The sequence below is a fragment of the Apostichopus japonicus genome, chromosome 23, assembly GCF_037975245.1.
Source record: "Apostichopus japonicus isolate 1M-3 chromosome 23, ASM3797524v1, whole genome shotgun sequence".
In the NCBI taxonomy this organism is placed as follows: domain Eukaryota; kingdom Metazoa; phylum Echinodermata; class Holothuroidea; order Aspidochirotida; family Stichopodidae; genus Apostichopus; species Apostichopus japonicus.
In genome coordinates, this window is record NC_092583.1 from 12,296,056 (window position 1) to 12,313,874 (window position 17,819).

The 17,819-nt window shown below is 38.1% G+C and overlaps 1 protein-coding gene and 1 non-coding gene across 9 annotated transcripts in view; both read left to right on the forward strand.

Annotated features, from left to right (window-relative positions):
• The window catches only part of LOC139964670 (nose resistant to fluoxetine protein 6-like), a 19,715-nt gene continuing 1,896 nt past the window's right edge, over positions 1-17,819 (forward strand). Inside the window, exons 1-16 of one of the 8 annotated variants that reach the window (XM_071966482.1) lie at positions 223-571; positions 1,402-1,574; positions 2,314-2,536; positions 3,039-3,181; positions 4,913-5,006; positions 5,503-5,608; positions 6,000-6,208; positions 7,154-7,339; positions 7,723-7,819; positions 9,025-9,117; positions 9,390-9,552; positions 10,569-10,648; positions 11,536-11,649; positions 13,815-13,941; positions 16,742-16,931; positions 17,666-17,808. In XM_071966482.1, the coding sequence (XP_071822583.1) occupies positions 2,323-2,536; positions 3,039-3,181; positions 4,913-5,006; positions 5,503-5,608; positions 6,000-6,208; positions 7,154-7,339; positions 7,723-7,819; positions 9,025-9,117; positions 9,390-9,552; positions 10,569-10,648; positions 11,536-11,649; positions 13,815-13,941; positions 16,742-16,931; positions 17,666-17,808 (1,959 nt within the window). In that variant the 5' untranslated portion in view covers positions 223-571; positions 1,402-1,574; positions 2,314-2,322. Of the gene's footprint in view, positions 572-1,401; positions 1,593-2,313; positions 2,537-3,038; positions 3,182-4,912; positions 5,007-5,502; positions 5,609-5,999; positions 6,209-7,153; positions 7,340-7,722; positions 7,820-9,024; positions 9,118-9,389; positions 9,553-10,568; positions 10,649-11,535; positions 11,650-13,814; positions 13,942-16,741; positions 16,932-17,665; positions 17,809-17,819 lie in introns of all 8 variants that reach the window. The other 7 variants (XM_071966481.1, XM_071966483.1, XM_071966484.1 and 4 more) reach the window with 7 other exon arrangements.
• On the forward strand, positions 10,917-10,988 carry Trnay-aua (transfer RNA tyrosine (anticodon AUA)). Its single transcript has one exon. It is a non-coding gene; the product is annotated as a tRNA-Tyr (tRNA).

Sequence of the window (17,819 nt, forward strand, 5' to 3'; positions counted from 1 at the left end):
CATGTGCTGACCTGATATACAATACATTGGCCAAACCTCCACTCCTTTTCGTCTGCGACTTAATAATCACAAAAGCACAATCAGACTCAACAAAACCAGTTTTCCGTTGGCTGAACATTTTAATCTTCCACAACACAACATCGTCTGTCTTAAGTTTGCCATAATCCTGGGTAATTTGTCTGACCATTATAAAAGAAAATTAAAGTACGTTGACACTGTCATGGTCGCAATAGGGATATGGCTTTTCTTTCCGGGTTCAAGCACTTTGAGCAGTCTGGGGCTTACGGTAGAGTTCATGAGAGCAGGGAGTTGTTCATAACAACTCCTTGATGAGAGTACCATTTACGACGACAAGATCTCTAGCGCAAGTCTGGCGCCGGTGTATCATACCGTTAACATTCGACTTGGAATACATGTGAAGTGGATAGCAACAACTAACGTAAAAGGAAATACTCGTCATCTTGTGATTAGACTTGAAACTGAGAATCAAACGCATGATTTAGTGTGAGGCTAGTTGTTGACGGGCTTGTGGAACAACGAGTACAGCAAACAAGTAAGCAGTCTTCTTTCGGTATGTATAATCTTATTTTGTCGTTTTATGAAGATATCAAACCAATGTATCATCTTATTCTTAGCCTATGGTAGAGTTCTTTGTGATTAAAGAAAGAAAGAAAGACATTGCCCCCAATTTTGTTATTTTCTCTATCTTGTGATGTCATAATGCCACAATGGTGTCTGAAAACTTTTAGGGTCTTTTTTTTTTGGGGGGGGGGGCTTTTTGTTTCTTTTAATATTTTCAAATTAGAATGCACCACAAATTTCTGAATGTTTATTTTTCTCCAGGAAACGGCACTTTTTAATTGCAAGTAGTTCTCTGTTTCCGGGTAAAAGAGTCCTGTGTAAATATGTTTTTCATAATCTCTTACCAGGAAAAGGGAGGAAATATTGTGCCTTCATTTAAGAAAACAGGGTTGTTCTAATCTACGAAAAGGGGTCACTTTTGGGGTTTTACAAAAGAAATTGAAGTTAAATTTCAATGGGTGTTCCACAATTCTGGCAGCACCTGACCACCCCGCCCCGACCCCTGTTCCGTCTGCCCGGCTCCACCGTCCATGTTTCCATTGCTACTATTTATAAGGCGTCATGCTCTGTATCCACTTGAGTAATATGATTACAAAATCACATCGGTGCCGACTTCTATTTAGCTGTGTATTTCATTTGTGAAATAAATTAAAAAAATAAATAAGATGTTTGATATTTTGCAGTGTCACAAACACATACAAAAATAAACAATATAGGTAATTTTTCTCGCGATCAAAACTTATCATTTTGGCCAATTTTTGGGAATGCAAGTATAGTTTGTTATTTGATGTGACGATTTTCGTACACTCCTCTTAATAGGGGCCGTTGTATCATTCCATAGACATTCGACTTGGAATACAGGTGAAGTTGATAGTAACAACTAAGGAAATAATCGTCATCTTGTGATTAGACTTGAAACTGAAAATCAAACGCATGATTCAGTGTGAGGCTAGTTTTTGACAGGCTTGTGGAACAGCGAGTACAGCAAATAAGTAAGCAGTTTTCTTTCGGTATGTAGAATCTTATTTTGTCGTTCAAAGAAATTATCAAACTAATTTATCATCTTATTCTTAGCCTATGATAGAGTTCTTTGTGATTAAAGAAAGAAAGAAAGAAAGACATAGCCCCCAAACAGATAAGAAAAATTGTTTTTTCTTCGTTTGGGAGTTGAATCCTATTGTTTTAAAATCGTGTCTGGTGGCTGTCATTTTGTCAATCTTGTGATGTCATAATGCCACAATGGCATCTGAAAACTTTTAGGGTCTTTGTTTTTGGCTTTTTGTTTCTTTCAGTATTTTCAAATTAGAATGTACCACAAATTTCTGAATGTTTATTTTTCTCCAGGAAACGGCACTTTTTAATTGCAAGTAGTATTTCTGGGTAAAAGGGTCATTTGTAAAAAAAAATATTTCTATTTAGCTGTGTATTTCATTTGTGAAATAAATTAGAAAAATAAAAAAGATGCTTGATATTTTGCAGTGCACAAACACATACAAAAATAAACAATATAGGTAATTTTCTCGCGATCAAAACAATTTTTTTTGGCAATTGCAGTATAGTTTGTTATTTGATGTGACGATTTTCGTATACACTCCTCTTAATAGCGTCACTTGTTAACATGTTTGAAACGCTGATTCCAGTCTCAATCAAAATTTCCCTTCATGTGATACCTTTTCACCTCCTTTTTTATGCTATTTTTCTTTCTTTGTCTCTTGAATCCAATTTTTTTAGGACTCAGCCATGATCTTCTCCACCCATTTGTTGACATTTTTGTTAGTTATTGTTATCACTGCAGAGGTAAATCATTGTGAAACTGTTACCAATGATCCTGGTAACAAAGAAAATGATGTTGAAGATATCAAGAATCAGGTTACGTATCAGGAAGGCGATGGTAGTACCTGCAAGAACGAATTGTACAACGTATTGTACAATGCAACAAACGCGCAAGTGGCAGGTTAGTCTTTGAATAAGCACAACACTTCAGAGAGTCATGTGCTTAAAGGAGTAAGAGTCTCGTGATTGCTCGCCAAGTAATGCGGTGTTTTAATTTGTTTAAAGAAAGGGCAAGGAGTGATATTTCATACGGAAACAAAAAGTTGTTGGTAAAATATCAGCTACCATAATTGGATTGATGTGACACCGCCCAAATAACATAACAAATGGTTATGAGCAATGAATCAAAAGTTTAAACTGTCCGAATTAATTGATTATTTGGGCATATTTTCAGATATCGTTGTTGCAGCTGTAGTTTTGTTTTTGCTTGTATGTTAAGAGCATAAGTCGGTGTCTGTCTGTATGTTTTTCTGTTTGTATGTTTGTCTGTCTGACTGCTTCTATACCTAACTGCTCGTTTGTCATCGTCTTTCTCTTTCTCCGGCTCTTTTATGTCTAAAATATAAAATATATATATTTTAATTATCTTCTTACTCATTTATTTTTATTTCTTTCGCATCCAGCTCTTAATTCTTTCGGGATACCTAATACCGGATTACTAGCAGGTACCAGAAGCTGGTACGGACATTTCAGTGGTTGCACAGAACTACCAGATTTCCAGTACTGTATGCTAACTGTGCATGTCAACATAGCAACTCTCTCAATGGTAATATTGCAAACACGCAGTCTTCACTTAACGTTATCCAATCATTTATACGTGTTTGTTGTATATTCATAGTTGCATGTTCATATAGCTGCATGTTCATAGCCAATAGCCTGCACCCACCCAAGCAATTATCCACACTCTCGTTAGGAAATATACATACAAATGTTCTTGTTTGTGAAGGATTTATGCGCTGTAGTGTGTGTCAGCCAAACTCTGATAATAAGGTGCATCTGTCAATACTGGACATCGATAGGCCCCTCATCCTCCCTCTCCATCTTATGCCCCCTCCATCTTATACCCCCCTCCATCTTACGCCCCTCCTCTAAATCTTAAACCTGTGCCGAGGATCAGGATTAGCATTCACCGACAAGGGTAACAGAGATGTGTGACTGTGGGGAGGGGGGGGGGTGTTTGTGTGGGTGTATGTGTACGTATAGTACGCTACTAACTCGGAATATGCTTCATAACAGGGGCTGGGAGTCGTTATATGAGCCTATTTCGTCTCACGGAATCAACAATAAAATCCTTTTTTTCAGTTTTCTATTGTTTAGAAATGACCTATGAAACCTTACCCTGTAATATAAATATATATATATAAATATATATATATATATAAATATATATATATATATATCTATATATATATATATAAATATATATATATATATATATATATATATATATATATATATCGGGCCTCTGGACGTTCGGTCGGCGTCCGTGGCCTGGTTGGTTGGGGTGTCTGCGTACAAAGCGGGAGGCCCGGGTTCGAATCCCGGGGGAGGCTGGAAGTTTTTTCACTGTTCTGGATTTTCCTTCTCATTACGTTTTCAATTATATTTATTCTTTTGCCTTTGTCGTTTACCTCCATTTCATTGACATAATGTATGTTCAATGTATCTCTTTCGAGATCCGGCTTTGGGAATCACAAATGATTTTCGAGTTGGTTAGCATCATGTTTGATCAATGGTGTGAGGCAGGATATGTCACCAAAGACGGAGCTGGTATCGTTCGATGCGGGTGTCGGACGCCTTTAGTGGGATTGCGGCCTTCCTTGCCGGCTTAGGGCCTCTAGACGTGCGGTTGGCGTCCGTGACCTGCTTGGTTGGGGTGTCCGCGTACAAAGCGGGAGGCCCGGGTTCGAATCCCGGTGGAGGCTGGAAGGTTTTTTCACTGTTCTCGATTTTCCAACTCATTACGTTTTCAATTATATATATTCATTTGCCTTTGTCGTTAACCTACATTTCATTAACATAAAGTATGTTCAAAGTATCTCTTCCGAGATCCGGCTTTAGGAATCACAAGGATTTCGAGTTATTTAGCATCATGTTTGATCTCTAGAAGTGGGCAAATATGTCACCAAACAGAATCAGTATTGTTCGATATGGGTGACTAACGCCTACAGTGGAATTACGACCTTCCTTACCGGTTTCGAACCTCTGGACAATCAATCAGCGTCCATCGCCTAGTGGTTAGGGTGTCCACATATAAAGCGGCAGGAGGCCCGGGTTCGAATCCCGGTGGAAGCTGGACGTTTTTTCACTGTTCTGAATTTTCCAACTCACTACAGTTTAAATTATATATATATATATATATATATATATATATATATATATATAAACATATATATATATATAAATATATATATATTTATATTTATATCTATATTTATATATTAACAACTTTAAGCTGTTTTGTGATTTTGGTTTATTTCTCCGATTACTTAATCAGACGGAGTTACATCAACTTTCCATAAGATGGGGAATTTGTGCACCGAAGATCTGTTCAGATAATGGCATACACGATAACGTGGAAATGCTCACTAGTAAGTCGTGCATAATGGATGTAACAAGATAAAAGATGTCGCTTGATACCGCATATACAGAACAACAATGGTACTGTCATTAGAGAAAACGACCTGAAATTGAAATATCTATCAACATTTGTTTCATATGGAAAGATCAATCATCAGTTGTCAGGGACCCTCCAATATGTGGAGGGGGTGGACGGGGGTGGTCCACCAAATAACAGCAATGATTTTCAACACCACTGAAATATTGGTCTGACTCCTACCACTCCCCTCCCCATCTACATACATGCAAATCGTGTTGATTGTATAACTAGCCATTGAGGCACATTTCATCCACAACACATCCACCGCCACTCCACCGCCACCAACCCCTCCTCTCTCAACTGTTCAATGTAGATACAGTCTCTGAAGAACTTGCATTCAAACATTTTTCTACAACATACATCTTTGAGGTTAGATCTCTCCTCGGTATATATTGATATTTATTTTTCTCTCGTTCCTTTCAATGTAGCATATCTACGTTCCAGTACCGGTGTGAATTTAACCGGTGTATCATCTAAAGCCTACTGTGTACAGAATAATCGAGTGCCGTATTCAACCGGTTTTTATATTACAGGGTAAGGTTTCATAGGTCATTTCAACACAATAGAAAACTGAAAAAAATTATTTTATTGTTGATACCGTCAGACGAAATAGGCTCCCGGCCCCTGTTATGAAGCATATGCCGAGTTAGTTGCGTACTATACGTACACATACACCCACACAAACACCCCCCCCCCCCCAACACAGTCACATACACACACACACACACACGCACACACACACACACATATATATATATATATATATATATATATATATATATATATATATATATATATATATATATATATATATATATATCCACTCAATCGCTCTTTGGGTACATACAATTTTCAATTGACAACCACTAATAACTACCACGTAAATTGTCATGTAAAACGTTTTAAATGTTCCGTCCTTTTGCAGGGGAGTCTTTGGATTAATATGTGTTTTGATGATCATTGGTTCTATGATTGATATTATTGATGATGATGATGATGACAATGAAGTTAAAGACCTACATGGTACAGAAACAGAAGAATCATTGCCACTTATGACGTTAGCAATCGGTAAGGAAGAAGAAAAGGAAGCAATACACGAGATGAATAAACAATCGGTGAAAGGAAAAGTAGCTGGTAGGCATGTTTGTCTTGATTTTTATATCTTTTTTATTCTGATACTTACCAGGTAGGGAATCTTCCATTGGAAGATAATCAAGTAAGCTCATGGAATTGGATACGAGATACTACAAATGTTACGCAATGTTGTTAATTGACTGTTTTAACGCAAAATTCATGAATAAAGGAGGGTTACAGTTTTTTTTCCTCAAAATCATTTAAAAAGTCGCTCGACAAGCGTGCATTTGTGTGACGTCCCCGTTTATACTTGAACAAGTTTAATCATAATGAATCTATGCAAATGTTAGGCTTGTATCTACATTAGTTATGTCTTACCAAAATACATAACTTTGTCGAATTGATCTAATTTATATAATGGTATACTTTGCAATTAAATATCGAAATGTCACTTGTCACGTACTTTGCATTTCTACAATCTCCTAAAATTATATACTCTTTAATCACTCATTTAGAAGAACTTAATTTAATTTAATTTTTTTTTTTTGGGGGGGGGGCAAATAATTATAAGCTTACTTTTTTACATGCTAAATGAATTAAACAGTTTGTTGTAAATTGATGTCCTAATTTCAACATTCTGTCTCAAGTATCTGAAAATGACAGGATCGATCATATCATGTTCAATGAAAAGATTCATCATTTTGTAACAAAATGTTGAAATTTGTGTTAAGTTGATAGGTTAAGTAATAATTTTGTTGCAACTACATGACAGGTTGACAACATAACAAATGCTTAAGAATTGATATAATTTCGTTGAAAGTTGTAAGTTATAAACTTAATATCCATTCAACATTTCGCAGAAAAATTCTTACCTTCCTCCAATGAACACGTTTTCATTTCGACGACACCCACATTGTGCCCACATGGATAAGATGTGAATCCAGTACTGAATCAATTCAACTTAATGACTCCTTTCTTTCTTTCTTTCTTTCTACGTTCCTCCAGCCACCATAAAACAAATACTTTTGTCGTTTGCGTTTAACCGCAACTTGTCCAAGTTAACTGTTGTCGGTTCTGACGGTAATCGAAACATCGGATGCTTACACGGTATTCGAGTAATATCCATGGTGTGGATAGTGCTGTTACACGTGTGCCTTGCAATAGATAAGAAGTTAGGATATCTCGATATGTGTAAGTTATAGTACAATACTAGCTATTCAGTATCATATTTGACAACTTGTTAAGCATACTCCAATCTCTGATTGGTACGTTGTCGCCAGTTGACCGTTGATTAACCCATGGATAATACACGGTTAAACTCACAGGCGGATGGATATAAAATTGAATTACGTTTCGCAATCATTTTAAAGTCGTCTACCGTATCGCTGATTTTTAAACCTACACAGGTGTTCAAAATTAATGATCTTGCGGTTATTAATTTCGACCCCAGGTTCCATAGGATATGGTACGTAGCGATTAAATTGTAACACAAGTTATTATTCTACCGTGACGATATCGAGTGCGCGTGCTCAAAACCTAACTTACGTGTGTGTACTTTCCATCTATATAAACAGTTAACCCACATGACGGATGGAGGATGTTTAGATCAGCCTTTTACCAGATAATTATATACAACGGTTCTTTACCTGTAGATACTTTTCTCTTTTTAAGGTAAGTTTATACATAGTAAACACTACATATTTTATGCGTACAGGCTACAGCAGACAATATGTTTTGCCGGAATTTCGAAGCGACCACACCATTTGTCCTACAGAAAAATATTCAATATGGACAGTATGGTGATTTATTCATTAAAGTGTATATAAACATGTTTTGCATTTGCCTGATAAAATATCAGACTAGTTGCGGATGACTTTCCTCCTCCTGCTTCTCCCTCACCTTCTCCTCGTCATGTGTTTTCATACTTCTCTTCTTCTTCGTGCCTCCTCTTCTCCAGTGTTCCTCTTCCTGTTCCTCTAGTCCCTCCTATTCCTGCTCCTCCTCATCTAACTCCGCTTTCTACACTTCTCGCCTCTTCTCATCATTTCCCTCTTCTTCCCATCCCTTCTTCCTATATCTCCTCCTTCTCCTTCGCCTCATCATGTGTTCTCGTACTTCTCCAATTCTTCCTGCCTCCTCTTCTCCTAATCTTACTCTGCTTTCTACACTTCTCGCTTGTACTCTTCTTTTCCCTCCTCTTCCCATTCCTTCTTCCTATATCTCCTCCTCCTTCTCCTCAACATTTGTTTTTATACTTCTCCTATTCTTCCTGCCTCCTCTTCCCCAGTGTTTCTGTTCCTCCAGTCTCTGCTTTTCCTGCTTCTCCTCATCTTTCCAAGCTTTCTACACTTCTCGCTTCTTTTCTTCTCTTCTTTTCAATCCTCTTCCCATCCCTTCTTTCATATCTCCTCTTCCTGCTCATTCACTTCTTCCTTATCTTTGTATTCCTCTCCCGTCGCTGCTTCCGCCTCCGTCTCCATCTCAGCCTCATCTTTTCTTTCCTCCTCTTCATTCACGTATCAAATGGGATACGTCAGCTACAAAAAGTCAGTTTAAATTGTCTGATATCTTTGCCCGTAGCCTAACGTTATAGACCTACAACGCTTTACATTACAGAGGTAACGTAAGGCTATGTTAACTTTGCAGCTAAGATGGCGGGTTGAAGTTGCTATTACCACGGAGAGGTTGCAATGAATTACCGACTAACTGCATCTTTTATTTCGCAAAGAAATATCCTACACCATATTCCGCACCGAATAATGAACTAGATGTACATGAAAACATGGAAAGATTGTTAAATATGTTAAGAATGTAACGTATAACCAAGATTTTTTTTTTAAACTGATATTCTTTTCACTATTTTTTCACATTTTTAGCGGCCTGTTAGTCTGTAACGCCACTCTATTTAAACTGGAAAAGAACAATGGAAGTCTTTCATGGCCTTGGTTTTTTCTGCACAGATACATAAGGTATGAAACTATGAAACAGAAGTGAGATTAGGATAATATTTGTGAAAATGAATTCGGTTTATAGTCTCCCCTCCCCTCTCATCTCCCCCTTACACCCATCCTACCTACCCTTTCCCCTGCCCTTCCTCGTGTATGGGTAATGAAATACAATAAACCGATGACGTGTTCAAATATTTAAAACACAATCTCTATACCGAAGTGATCAAATTTCAATCTAAATGCTTGGAAATTAAAGAAAGTATCACGGTCATCTGTGCCCCTCCCTTCTATAGATTGACACCAATGCTGGCCGTTGCCATTGCAATATGGGTATTTGTTGCACCCCATACGTACTGGGGACCAAATATGGATACGTTTATGGACAGGTCTACTTGTGAGAGTTACTGGTGGACGAATTTATTATACATTCAGAATTTTGTCCAGATGTCCATTCAAGTGAGTATTTATTACAAAGAGAGAAGTTTTTATTGTGGTTAGAGACATGCGCAAAATTTAATTTCTACTCGGTTAATATGTAAATTGAGGCTTATCAATATTGTCAGTTTTACTCTAACATGAGATCTGTTAATTTTATGTTATGATATTATATTATGTTCTATTTGTACCAGTCATCAGCACAAATCTTACAAAAGAATTGATCAAGAAAGCTTGAATGAGGTACTAACTGTGCACGAAGAAGTAAAACTATTCCTGGTTTATCAGAGATCTAAAGAATTTGCGGGCGGAAATTCGGAACGCCCCAACGCCCCTTACATCCTTGTATAGCCTTGTTGCGTATTGATCGTGTATCATTCTTTACTGAAACGCCCATCATACCACCAGTCTTAGTCTACTGCACATTGTGCATATTCTTTCCCTATACAGACGCCCTCAAACTGTCAGACTTGACCAAGTACGTGTCTGTTTTCATGTAACATTCTTTACCGAAACGCCCATCTTATCACTAAATTTACTGTATTATTCTGTACCTATACGCCCTCCCAAGTTACCATGACTGTGTCCCATTCGTCTATCGTTTTTACCTATAAAAACGCCCTCAGAAAACCAGACCTGATCATTGATGTGTCTTTTTCATATATCACTCTTAACTGAAACGCCCCCAACTTTCAACTTATATTGCAATAGTCTCATCTACAAACCCCCCAGACCTTACTTACTGTTCCTTTAGGGGGGGGGTGGAGGGATGAGAGAGGGGCTTCGTGCATCATTCTTTACTCAAATTCCCCTCAGACCACTGAGCCTATACTGTATCTTGCGTACGTGTATATTATACTAGTTTACTGTTTCTTTTGGGGGAGGTGTCGGGGTGGGGGCGGGAGGGGGTTGTGTATCATTCTTTACCACAACGCTGCTCGGGCCACTGAGCCTATTATGTATCTCGCGTGCCCTGTTTTATTACTCTCTAGTTATATTGGACCTATATGTTAATTATTGTGCATTATTCTCCACAGTGTTATCCTTTAGCTTGGTATCTTAGCGCAGACATGCAGCTCTTTCTTGCGAGCCCGTTCATAATTTACTCACTCTACAGGTAAGTCTGAAAGTGCAATTTCTTAATAAGAAATACAATTTTAATATTTTATTAAAAACACTTTTTTTTAAAGTAGCATAAAGCTGAACAGTTAATCTGCTAAACTAAAATTATTTTAAATTTTGATGAAATATTTCATATAATAATGAAATGTTATATTGACGGATTTTACATTACCTCCAATAGTATATATAAAACAGAACTATAGTATTGTTCGATACAGGTGACTATATTCCTTACCGGTTTCGAACCTCGGGACATGCAATCAGCGTCCATAGCCTAGTGGTTAGGGTGTCCGCATATAAAGCGGGAGGCCCGGGTTCGAATCCCGGTGGAGGCTGGACGTTTTTTTTTTCACTGTTCTTGATTTTCCAACTCACTACAATTTCAATTCTATATATTCTATTCTATTCAATTCTATATATTCAATTCTATATATTATCTGTACATTTTGATTTTGGTTGAATAAAGTGAAACTTTAAAAAAAAAAAAAATTTCAATTCTATATATTACATATATGTTAGAATTCAGTCATTTGGCGTCGACTTCATAAATTCGCCTGTAGTTTACAACTTCTGTTCCCTTATTTGTATCAAGGCAAGGCCCTCTCGCACGGTTTTTTCCCCAACAAATTAACCCCTGGTAATTCATTCACCGGCCACCACAATGAGCAATATCGACGCGGAACTTCCCGTAGGGTGCAATAAACAAACTGGCGAACATAAATGTATTTAAAAGTTACCTCAGAGGTAGCTCGCGTCAGGACTCGAACCGTTAAAAAGTGTATTGCCTTTCCATTGGACCTCCACTCTCTGACAAAAATAAATCACAATAAACACGTTTTCGTATTTTCTCCTACATTTCAACACAATAAATTTCCTCCACAGATCACAACGGCTGGGATTGCTTTTGATTGCTGTTCTAGTAAGCGCTAGTGTGATCGTCAATGGGATAATAGTAGCTGAGTATAATTTTTATGCGTCAACGACAGCTAATACCATGTGAGTAAATACATACGTCAATGTATCATTTGTCATAATACGTATCACTAATGATGTAAACGTCGTATCAACACGAAGTATAAACATTGTTCAAAATAAACCCTTTATATAAAACAGAACAATGATAAACTTACAACCAGTGTGCACGATAAATTGAAGAGCAGTATCAAAACAATGACAAGAGGGGGGGGGGGGGGGTATTTCGTCTGTCTCACTTCTAACTGGATTCTAAATTAATTTAACCTAAAGTGCAGGAACGCGTAGTTTACTTAATGTAGAGGTATGTTAGATACTATGAATTGGGGAAACGAACACAAGAAAGAAGATAAGAGAGGAAGTGTTTAAAAATTAATCTAATCAGTGTCTCTTGGGTAAAACAAATAACTAATAACATAAATACATTACGTACCGGTACTTCACGTTTAACTTAGTGCGCCGGAGGTACCTCCGGTTGGCCGACTGCCGATGGGCTCCTCGTCGGCATGTCACGTCCCAGGGAAGTCGGTGATCGCATAAGTTATATAGATGGCATGTCCGGAAGCTTCAGGAAAGCGTAAAGTAAATAACAGTTCAGGAAGAGAATATGTCCAAAAGAGAATCGGTCCAAAAGGTGGTATCAAAAGTGGAGCAAGTAAGAGTCAAACACAGACGGGTTGGTAGTATAGAGAAAGGCCGGAACGGAAAGGTGTATCTTAAGGGGTCGGCAGACCTCATAGTGATTTTAACGTGGCGTGACGGACAGGCTGGTGCCGCTAAAAGAAGAGCACGAGCCTCTCCTTGGAAACTAATTTATACCATTCTATAAGGTTACTCGTCCGTAACTTGATTGTGCTCTATGCTAACAAATTAGTATAATAATAGTAAAAACCAGCAATGAACGTGGCAAACTCTTAAAGTAAAATGTACATAGCAACAATTAGCACGGCAAACTCTTAAAGTAACATGCTACATCATAACAATATTCATAAGGTTTTAAAGTCTGCAGTAGTGTAGGCTCTCCATTTATTTGAAAAGCTGACTTTTGTTTTGGCAGTCTGGTCAAGCAATGATACAATATTAACACATAGCTACATGGATTGCATGGATTCACCTCAGTCTATTTTCAATTTCATTTCATTATATATTTTGATCCAATCAAAAAGCAGTATACAAACAACAAAGTACGAAAACACAAAGCGGATCAGGATGTACAAAAGGAAACCAAATTCCTGTAGCCCGGAGGCCTGTACACCCTTACAATAAGAGACTTGGAACTAAAATAAATATATAATATTCACAAATAAACCATAAGAAATATAAGAATAAAAAATGACAAATTACACATGTGATAAAGCTAAGAAATGTTCCTTAATACTGCACACAAATGACTGGTAAGAACTACACAAGAGCAAATTCCTGGTCTCAGGGGAAGTTCATTCCAAATCATAGGAAATTGGTTCAAAAAATTCATTTTTAAAACATTTGTTCTTGCAAAAGCATGATTAAAAAGTAAATTATCAGTGTGGCGGGAATTTACAGTGATTTTTACAATAGCAGGACAAGAAAATTTACCAAAAAGGCACTTTGTAACAAAAAGAACCAAGGAGAGTTTATATCGATAAGTAAAAGAATACCAACCAAGAATACTTAAACGAGTACTATACTCCATTTCTTGTCTCCTTTGTCCTAAAATAAAACGAGTTGCACTCCAGGCTCTGGACCCCCTCCAGTCTGCCTTCATGAGTCAGATTCTGGGGTCCCCAGGCAGGTAAACCATAATCTAAAACATGGACAACCAAGGATTTAAAAAGCATATGGCGAACCGTGCTGCTCAGACCAGCTGAAACAGAACGAAGGAACCCAATAGGTTTACGGGCTTTAGAAGAAACATAATCAATGTGACCATTCCAATTTAGTTGAGAGATTTGAGTGCAGGTTAAAACAGTTGGGCTTCGGCTTTAGTTCCTAGTGCGTGAGTTATTAACTGGATCATCAGAAAGTTCTGTGTCCCATAAATTTAGTGTCTGCAATGTAATAATTGACGTGAAATCTAGGTCCGCTAGTCGAAAATTGTCTGTACTCACTTTCGTTATAGTTTATATAATCGGTATGGATGAACAGTAAAAAAAAATATTCAATGCAAATACAAAATATTAACAGAGATCCTTTGCTTTCTTCCGTTTTAGGTTTTTTGGAGATTATCTTGATATAATATATACCAAACCATACATCAGAATGCAGGCCTACCTCGTTGGTATGGTGGTTGGGTTTATGATATACAAAGCAAAGGACAAAGAAATCATATTACCTAAGGTAAGTAGTGTAGCCTCTTAGTGAACTACACCGGTCGCGGTTGAAAACGCGCCAACCACAAGAAAAGACTTCTGGAAATAATCTTCTGGTCTTTGACCTTAATTTCCCAATCGGTTACAGGCGGTTTACTGTAAAAAACAATAGTAAAACTTGGCAATAAAAAAAAGCTTACTATAACTAGGATAATTTAAACTTTGTTAGCACTGCCTATTAAAGTGGGGCTACACTAGCAATATCGTTTTTAAATAACGTCCTCTTCCATGGAATTGACTGGACGTAACATATGAACACAAAATGGCCTGGTACCACACGACAACGAGCTGTCGTGCCGCGTGTATAAGATGCAGCAACCTCCAACCAAAGCAATCTTTATAATCGCCGTACCAGAATAAGTGCAGAAATATATATGACCCAAGGGTACACAATAACCATAAAATAGCTTTCCATCGAGATGATCATTCATATGACCTGCTCAGACAAACGATTTACTTAAGAGAATTACAGGAGAAAACATAAGACATAAGCAAAGAATGGTAGATGGCCCACCTGTAAACATACTATGTAACATAGAGCAAGGGCGTAGGAACCGGGGGGCTGGGGGCGCCAGCCCCCCCCCAGTGAAAAATGTGGAGGGGCGGAAGTATCAATCCGCCCCCCGCTTCGCAAGTCAGAAAACCCCTTTTTCATTTCCGAATGAGAAAAAAAACTCATTTGGAGCACCAAATTGCATCTAAGGCCAGGTGAAAATACAAAATTAAGTTTACAAAATGGAGTGGGTGTTGAAGTGTGCTATATTGCACCAAATTGCATCTGAGGCCACCTGGAAATGCAACAAAAATCCAAAGACCCCTTAGACCCTTAGATCCTTAGACCCCTCCCCCAGGCCGGCCATCAGTCTTCAGCCCCCCACTCAAAAGTACCTTCCTACGCCACTGACATAGGGAAACATCAAAATGCCCTACCCAATAACCGAGTTTCTGAATTCAAGCTTTAGGATAATGACAGAGTAATTATACTAATCCTTCAGAGGGAAAAGGTAGAAACCTTGAATAACTCTTCAACTGTTCGGCACCCCGGCCGCGATTTTTTTTCCCAAACAGGTTTGCAATTGCGTGGTTTTCCGCCAATCAGATTGCTCGTGACGTCAGCATCAATAATGGGCATCGCTTCGAAGTTCGAAGACATGTACTGAGTTACACACTGACACTTAATTAAGTCTAGTTACGGGGTTTCCATCAAACGCCCTAACGTTACTTTTAATGCTTGAATCACATGTTGACCTTACTTATGATACAAATTCTACATTCTATTGGGTTCGTGTTTACGTTATTCAAGATTCGTGAGCCGTTCTACTACAATCGGAATTCGTTTCGTGGAATGGGTAGGCCTACACTAAAATCAATCGAGTCTTGAATGAATATACGCAAACAGTTTAGTGTACAGTATGATATTTTCCGTCACTGCACTGTGTACACAGTTATAATACATATAGGCCACCAGCGCATGTGTGATGTACCATGTACGAACATTTCACTGTGCGATGTTATCGATTAATGCATGCCTTCACATAAAACTTCGATCAAAGTAGATGATCATACCATACTAGTGTGCTCAATATGTCTAAACCAATTCCAAACACATCTACATATATTAACGAAAAGCTTCGGGTAATTTTGAACGGGCATATCTTCGTTGCAACGAATGGATGCAGACACTTTGGTTACCTGGAAGTGAAGGTTTCTATCGTGATGACGTAACATTTCCGACCAATCATGAGCGCCTATTTACACGCAATTGCAAACCTGTTTGGGGAAAAAAAATTCACACCCCGGCCGCGAATTTTTTTTTCCCAAACAGGTTTGCAATTACGGAGTTTTCAGCCAATCAGATTGCTCGTGACGTCAGCATCAATAATAACCATCGCTTGGAAGTTCGAAGACATATACTGAGCTACACACTGACACTTGATTGAGTCTAGTTAAGGGTTTTCCCTTCAAACGCCCTAACTTTACTTTTAATGCTTGGATTACATGTTGACCTCACTTACGATACATACGCTACATTCTATTTTGTTCGTGTTTACGTTATCCACGATTCGTGAGCCGTTCTATTGAAATCAGATTTCGTTTCGTGGAATGGGTAGGCCTACACTAAAAGCAACTTCACGACGCGAGTTCACGGCGAGTCTTGAGTGAATATACGCACAACAGTATAGTGTATAGTGTGATATATTTCCGTCACTGCACTGTGTACAGAGTTTAATGCTTGGATTACATGTTGACCTCACTTATGATACATACGCTACATTCTATTTGGTTCGTGTTTACGTTATCCACGATTCGTGAGCCGTTCTATTGAAATCAGCAACTTCACGACGCGAGTTCACGGCGAGTCTTGAGTCATTATACGCAAAACAGTATAGTGTATAGTGTGAAAGCGTAAACGGGTAATTTTGAACGGGTATATCTTCGTTGCAACAAATGGATGCAGAACCTCGAAGTGAAGGTTTCTATGGTGATGACGTAACTTTTCCGACCAATCATGAACGACTATTTACGCACAATTGCAAACCTGTTTGGGAAAAAAAATTCGCACACCGGCCTATCTTATATTGTTTCTTTTCCCGATTTGTATTACCACAATGAATGTATTAGGCAGATCCGACGATATAGGCAAAGCTCAGTCAACGAATTCCCAAGCTCCTAGTCACCCCTGTTGTCATGGCAGCATATCTATTATTTCCCTACTTCTTGTAGACTAACTTCAATATTTCTGTCATTCTCCCCCCCCCCCCCCTCAGCCCGTTGTTGTTATTGGTTGGTTGGTTGCTACGTCACTGACTGCAGCCGTTTTCTGTGTTACCATTAATCACCATACGATAAACCCATCACTTGGTAAAATAGTTGACGTCACGTACCAATCTCTGCATCGAGTTGCATGGGGAGTGTTCCTGGCATGGGTCGTCATATACTGCCACCTCGTCAAATCAGGTAAACAATCTTTTACCTTTATCATCAATCGTTGTTCCTCCAATAAACTTGCGACGAGAAGGTAACGTTTATTTATGATTTTTTTATTTATTTTTTATCATCGTCATCGTCGTCGTTGTTGTTGTAGTTGTTATTATTATTGTTGTTATTATTATTGTTGTTATTGTTATTATTGTCATTATTATTGTTGTTATTATTGTTGCTATTATTATTATTGTTGTTAGTATTAGTATTGGTATTGGTGTTGGTGTTGGTGTTGGTGTTGGTATTGGTATTGGTGTTGGTGTTGGTGTTGGTGTTGGTATTGGTGTTGGTATTGGTATTGGTATTGGTATATCGAAGAATGAAAGTTACTTACGTTGGGTGATTTCTGAAATGCCACGTGGAGACACAAGCTGAATATGAAATGATATGAAAAACTGTAGGACAAATGCTATTTAGCAGAGTTTAAGTCAGACAAAATGAATCAGGAGGGACAAGGTGTCTCCATGAAGGAACTTATGGAAAACAAATATTAAGATCTCGGACAACCCTTGATCATAAAACCAATGAGTTGTGATATACTGCGAACCACTTTAAAAATAGGTAAGGTCAGGGGAATGGACAGGGTCGAGAGGATGAGGATGGGGGACGGAAAGGAGATGAGGGGGAAGTGGTAAGTGCAAAGTTCTTTTACTCTACAACGTGGATAAATCTAGTATTAACCACATGTTGTTTTTGCTTTATACCTCCAGGGTGGATTAATAACTTTCTTAGTTGGCATGCCTGGGTACCATTGAGCCGTTTGTCTTACACGGTCTATATCATTCATTTCATAGTATTTTGGACATTCATCGGCAATCTAGGGCAGCCATTTTACACTACTTCTCTTATTATGGTAAGTATCAG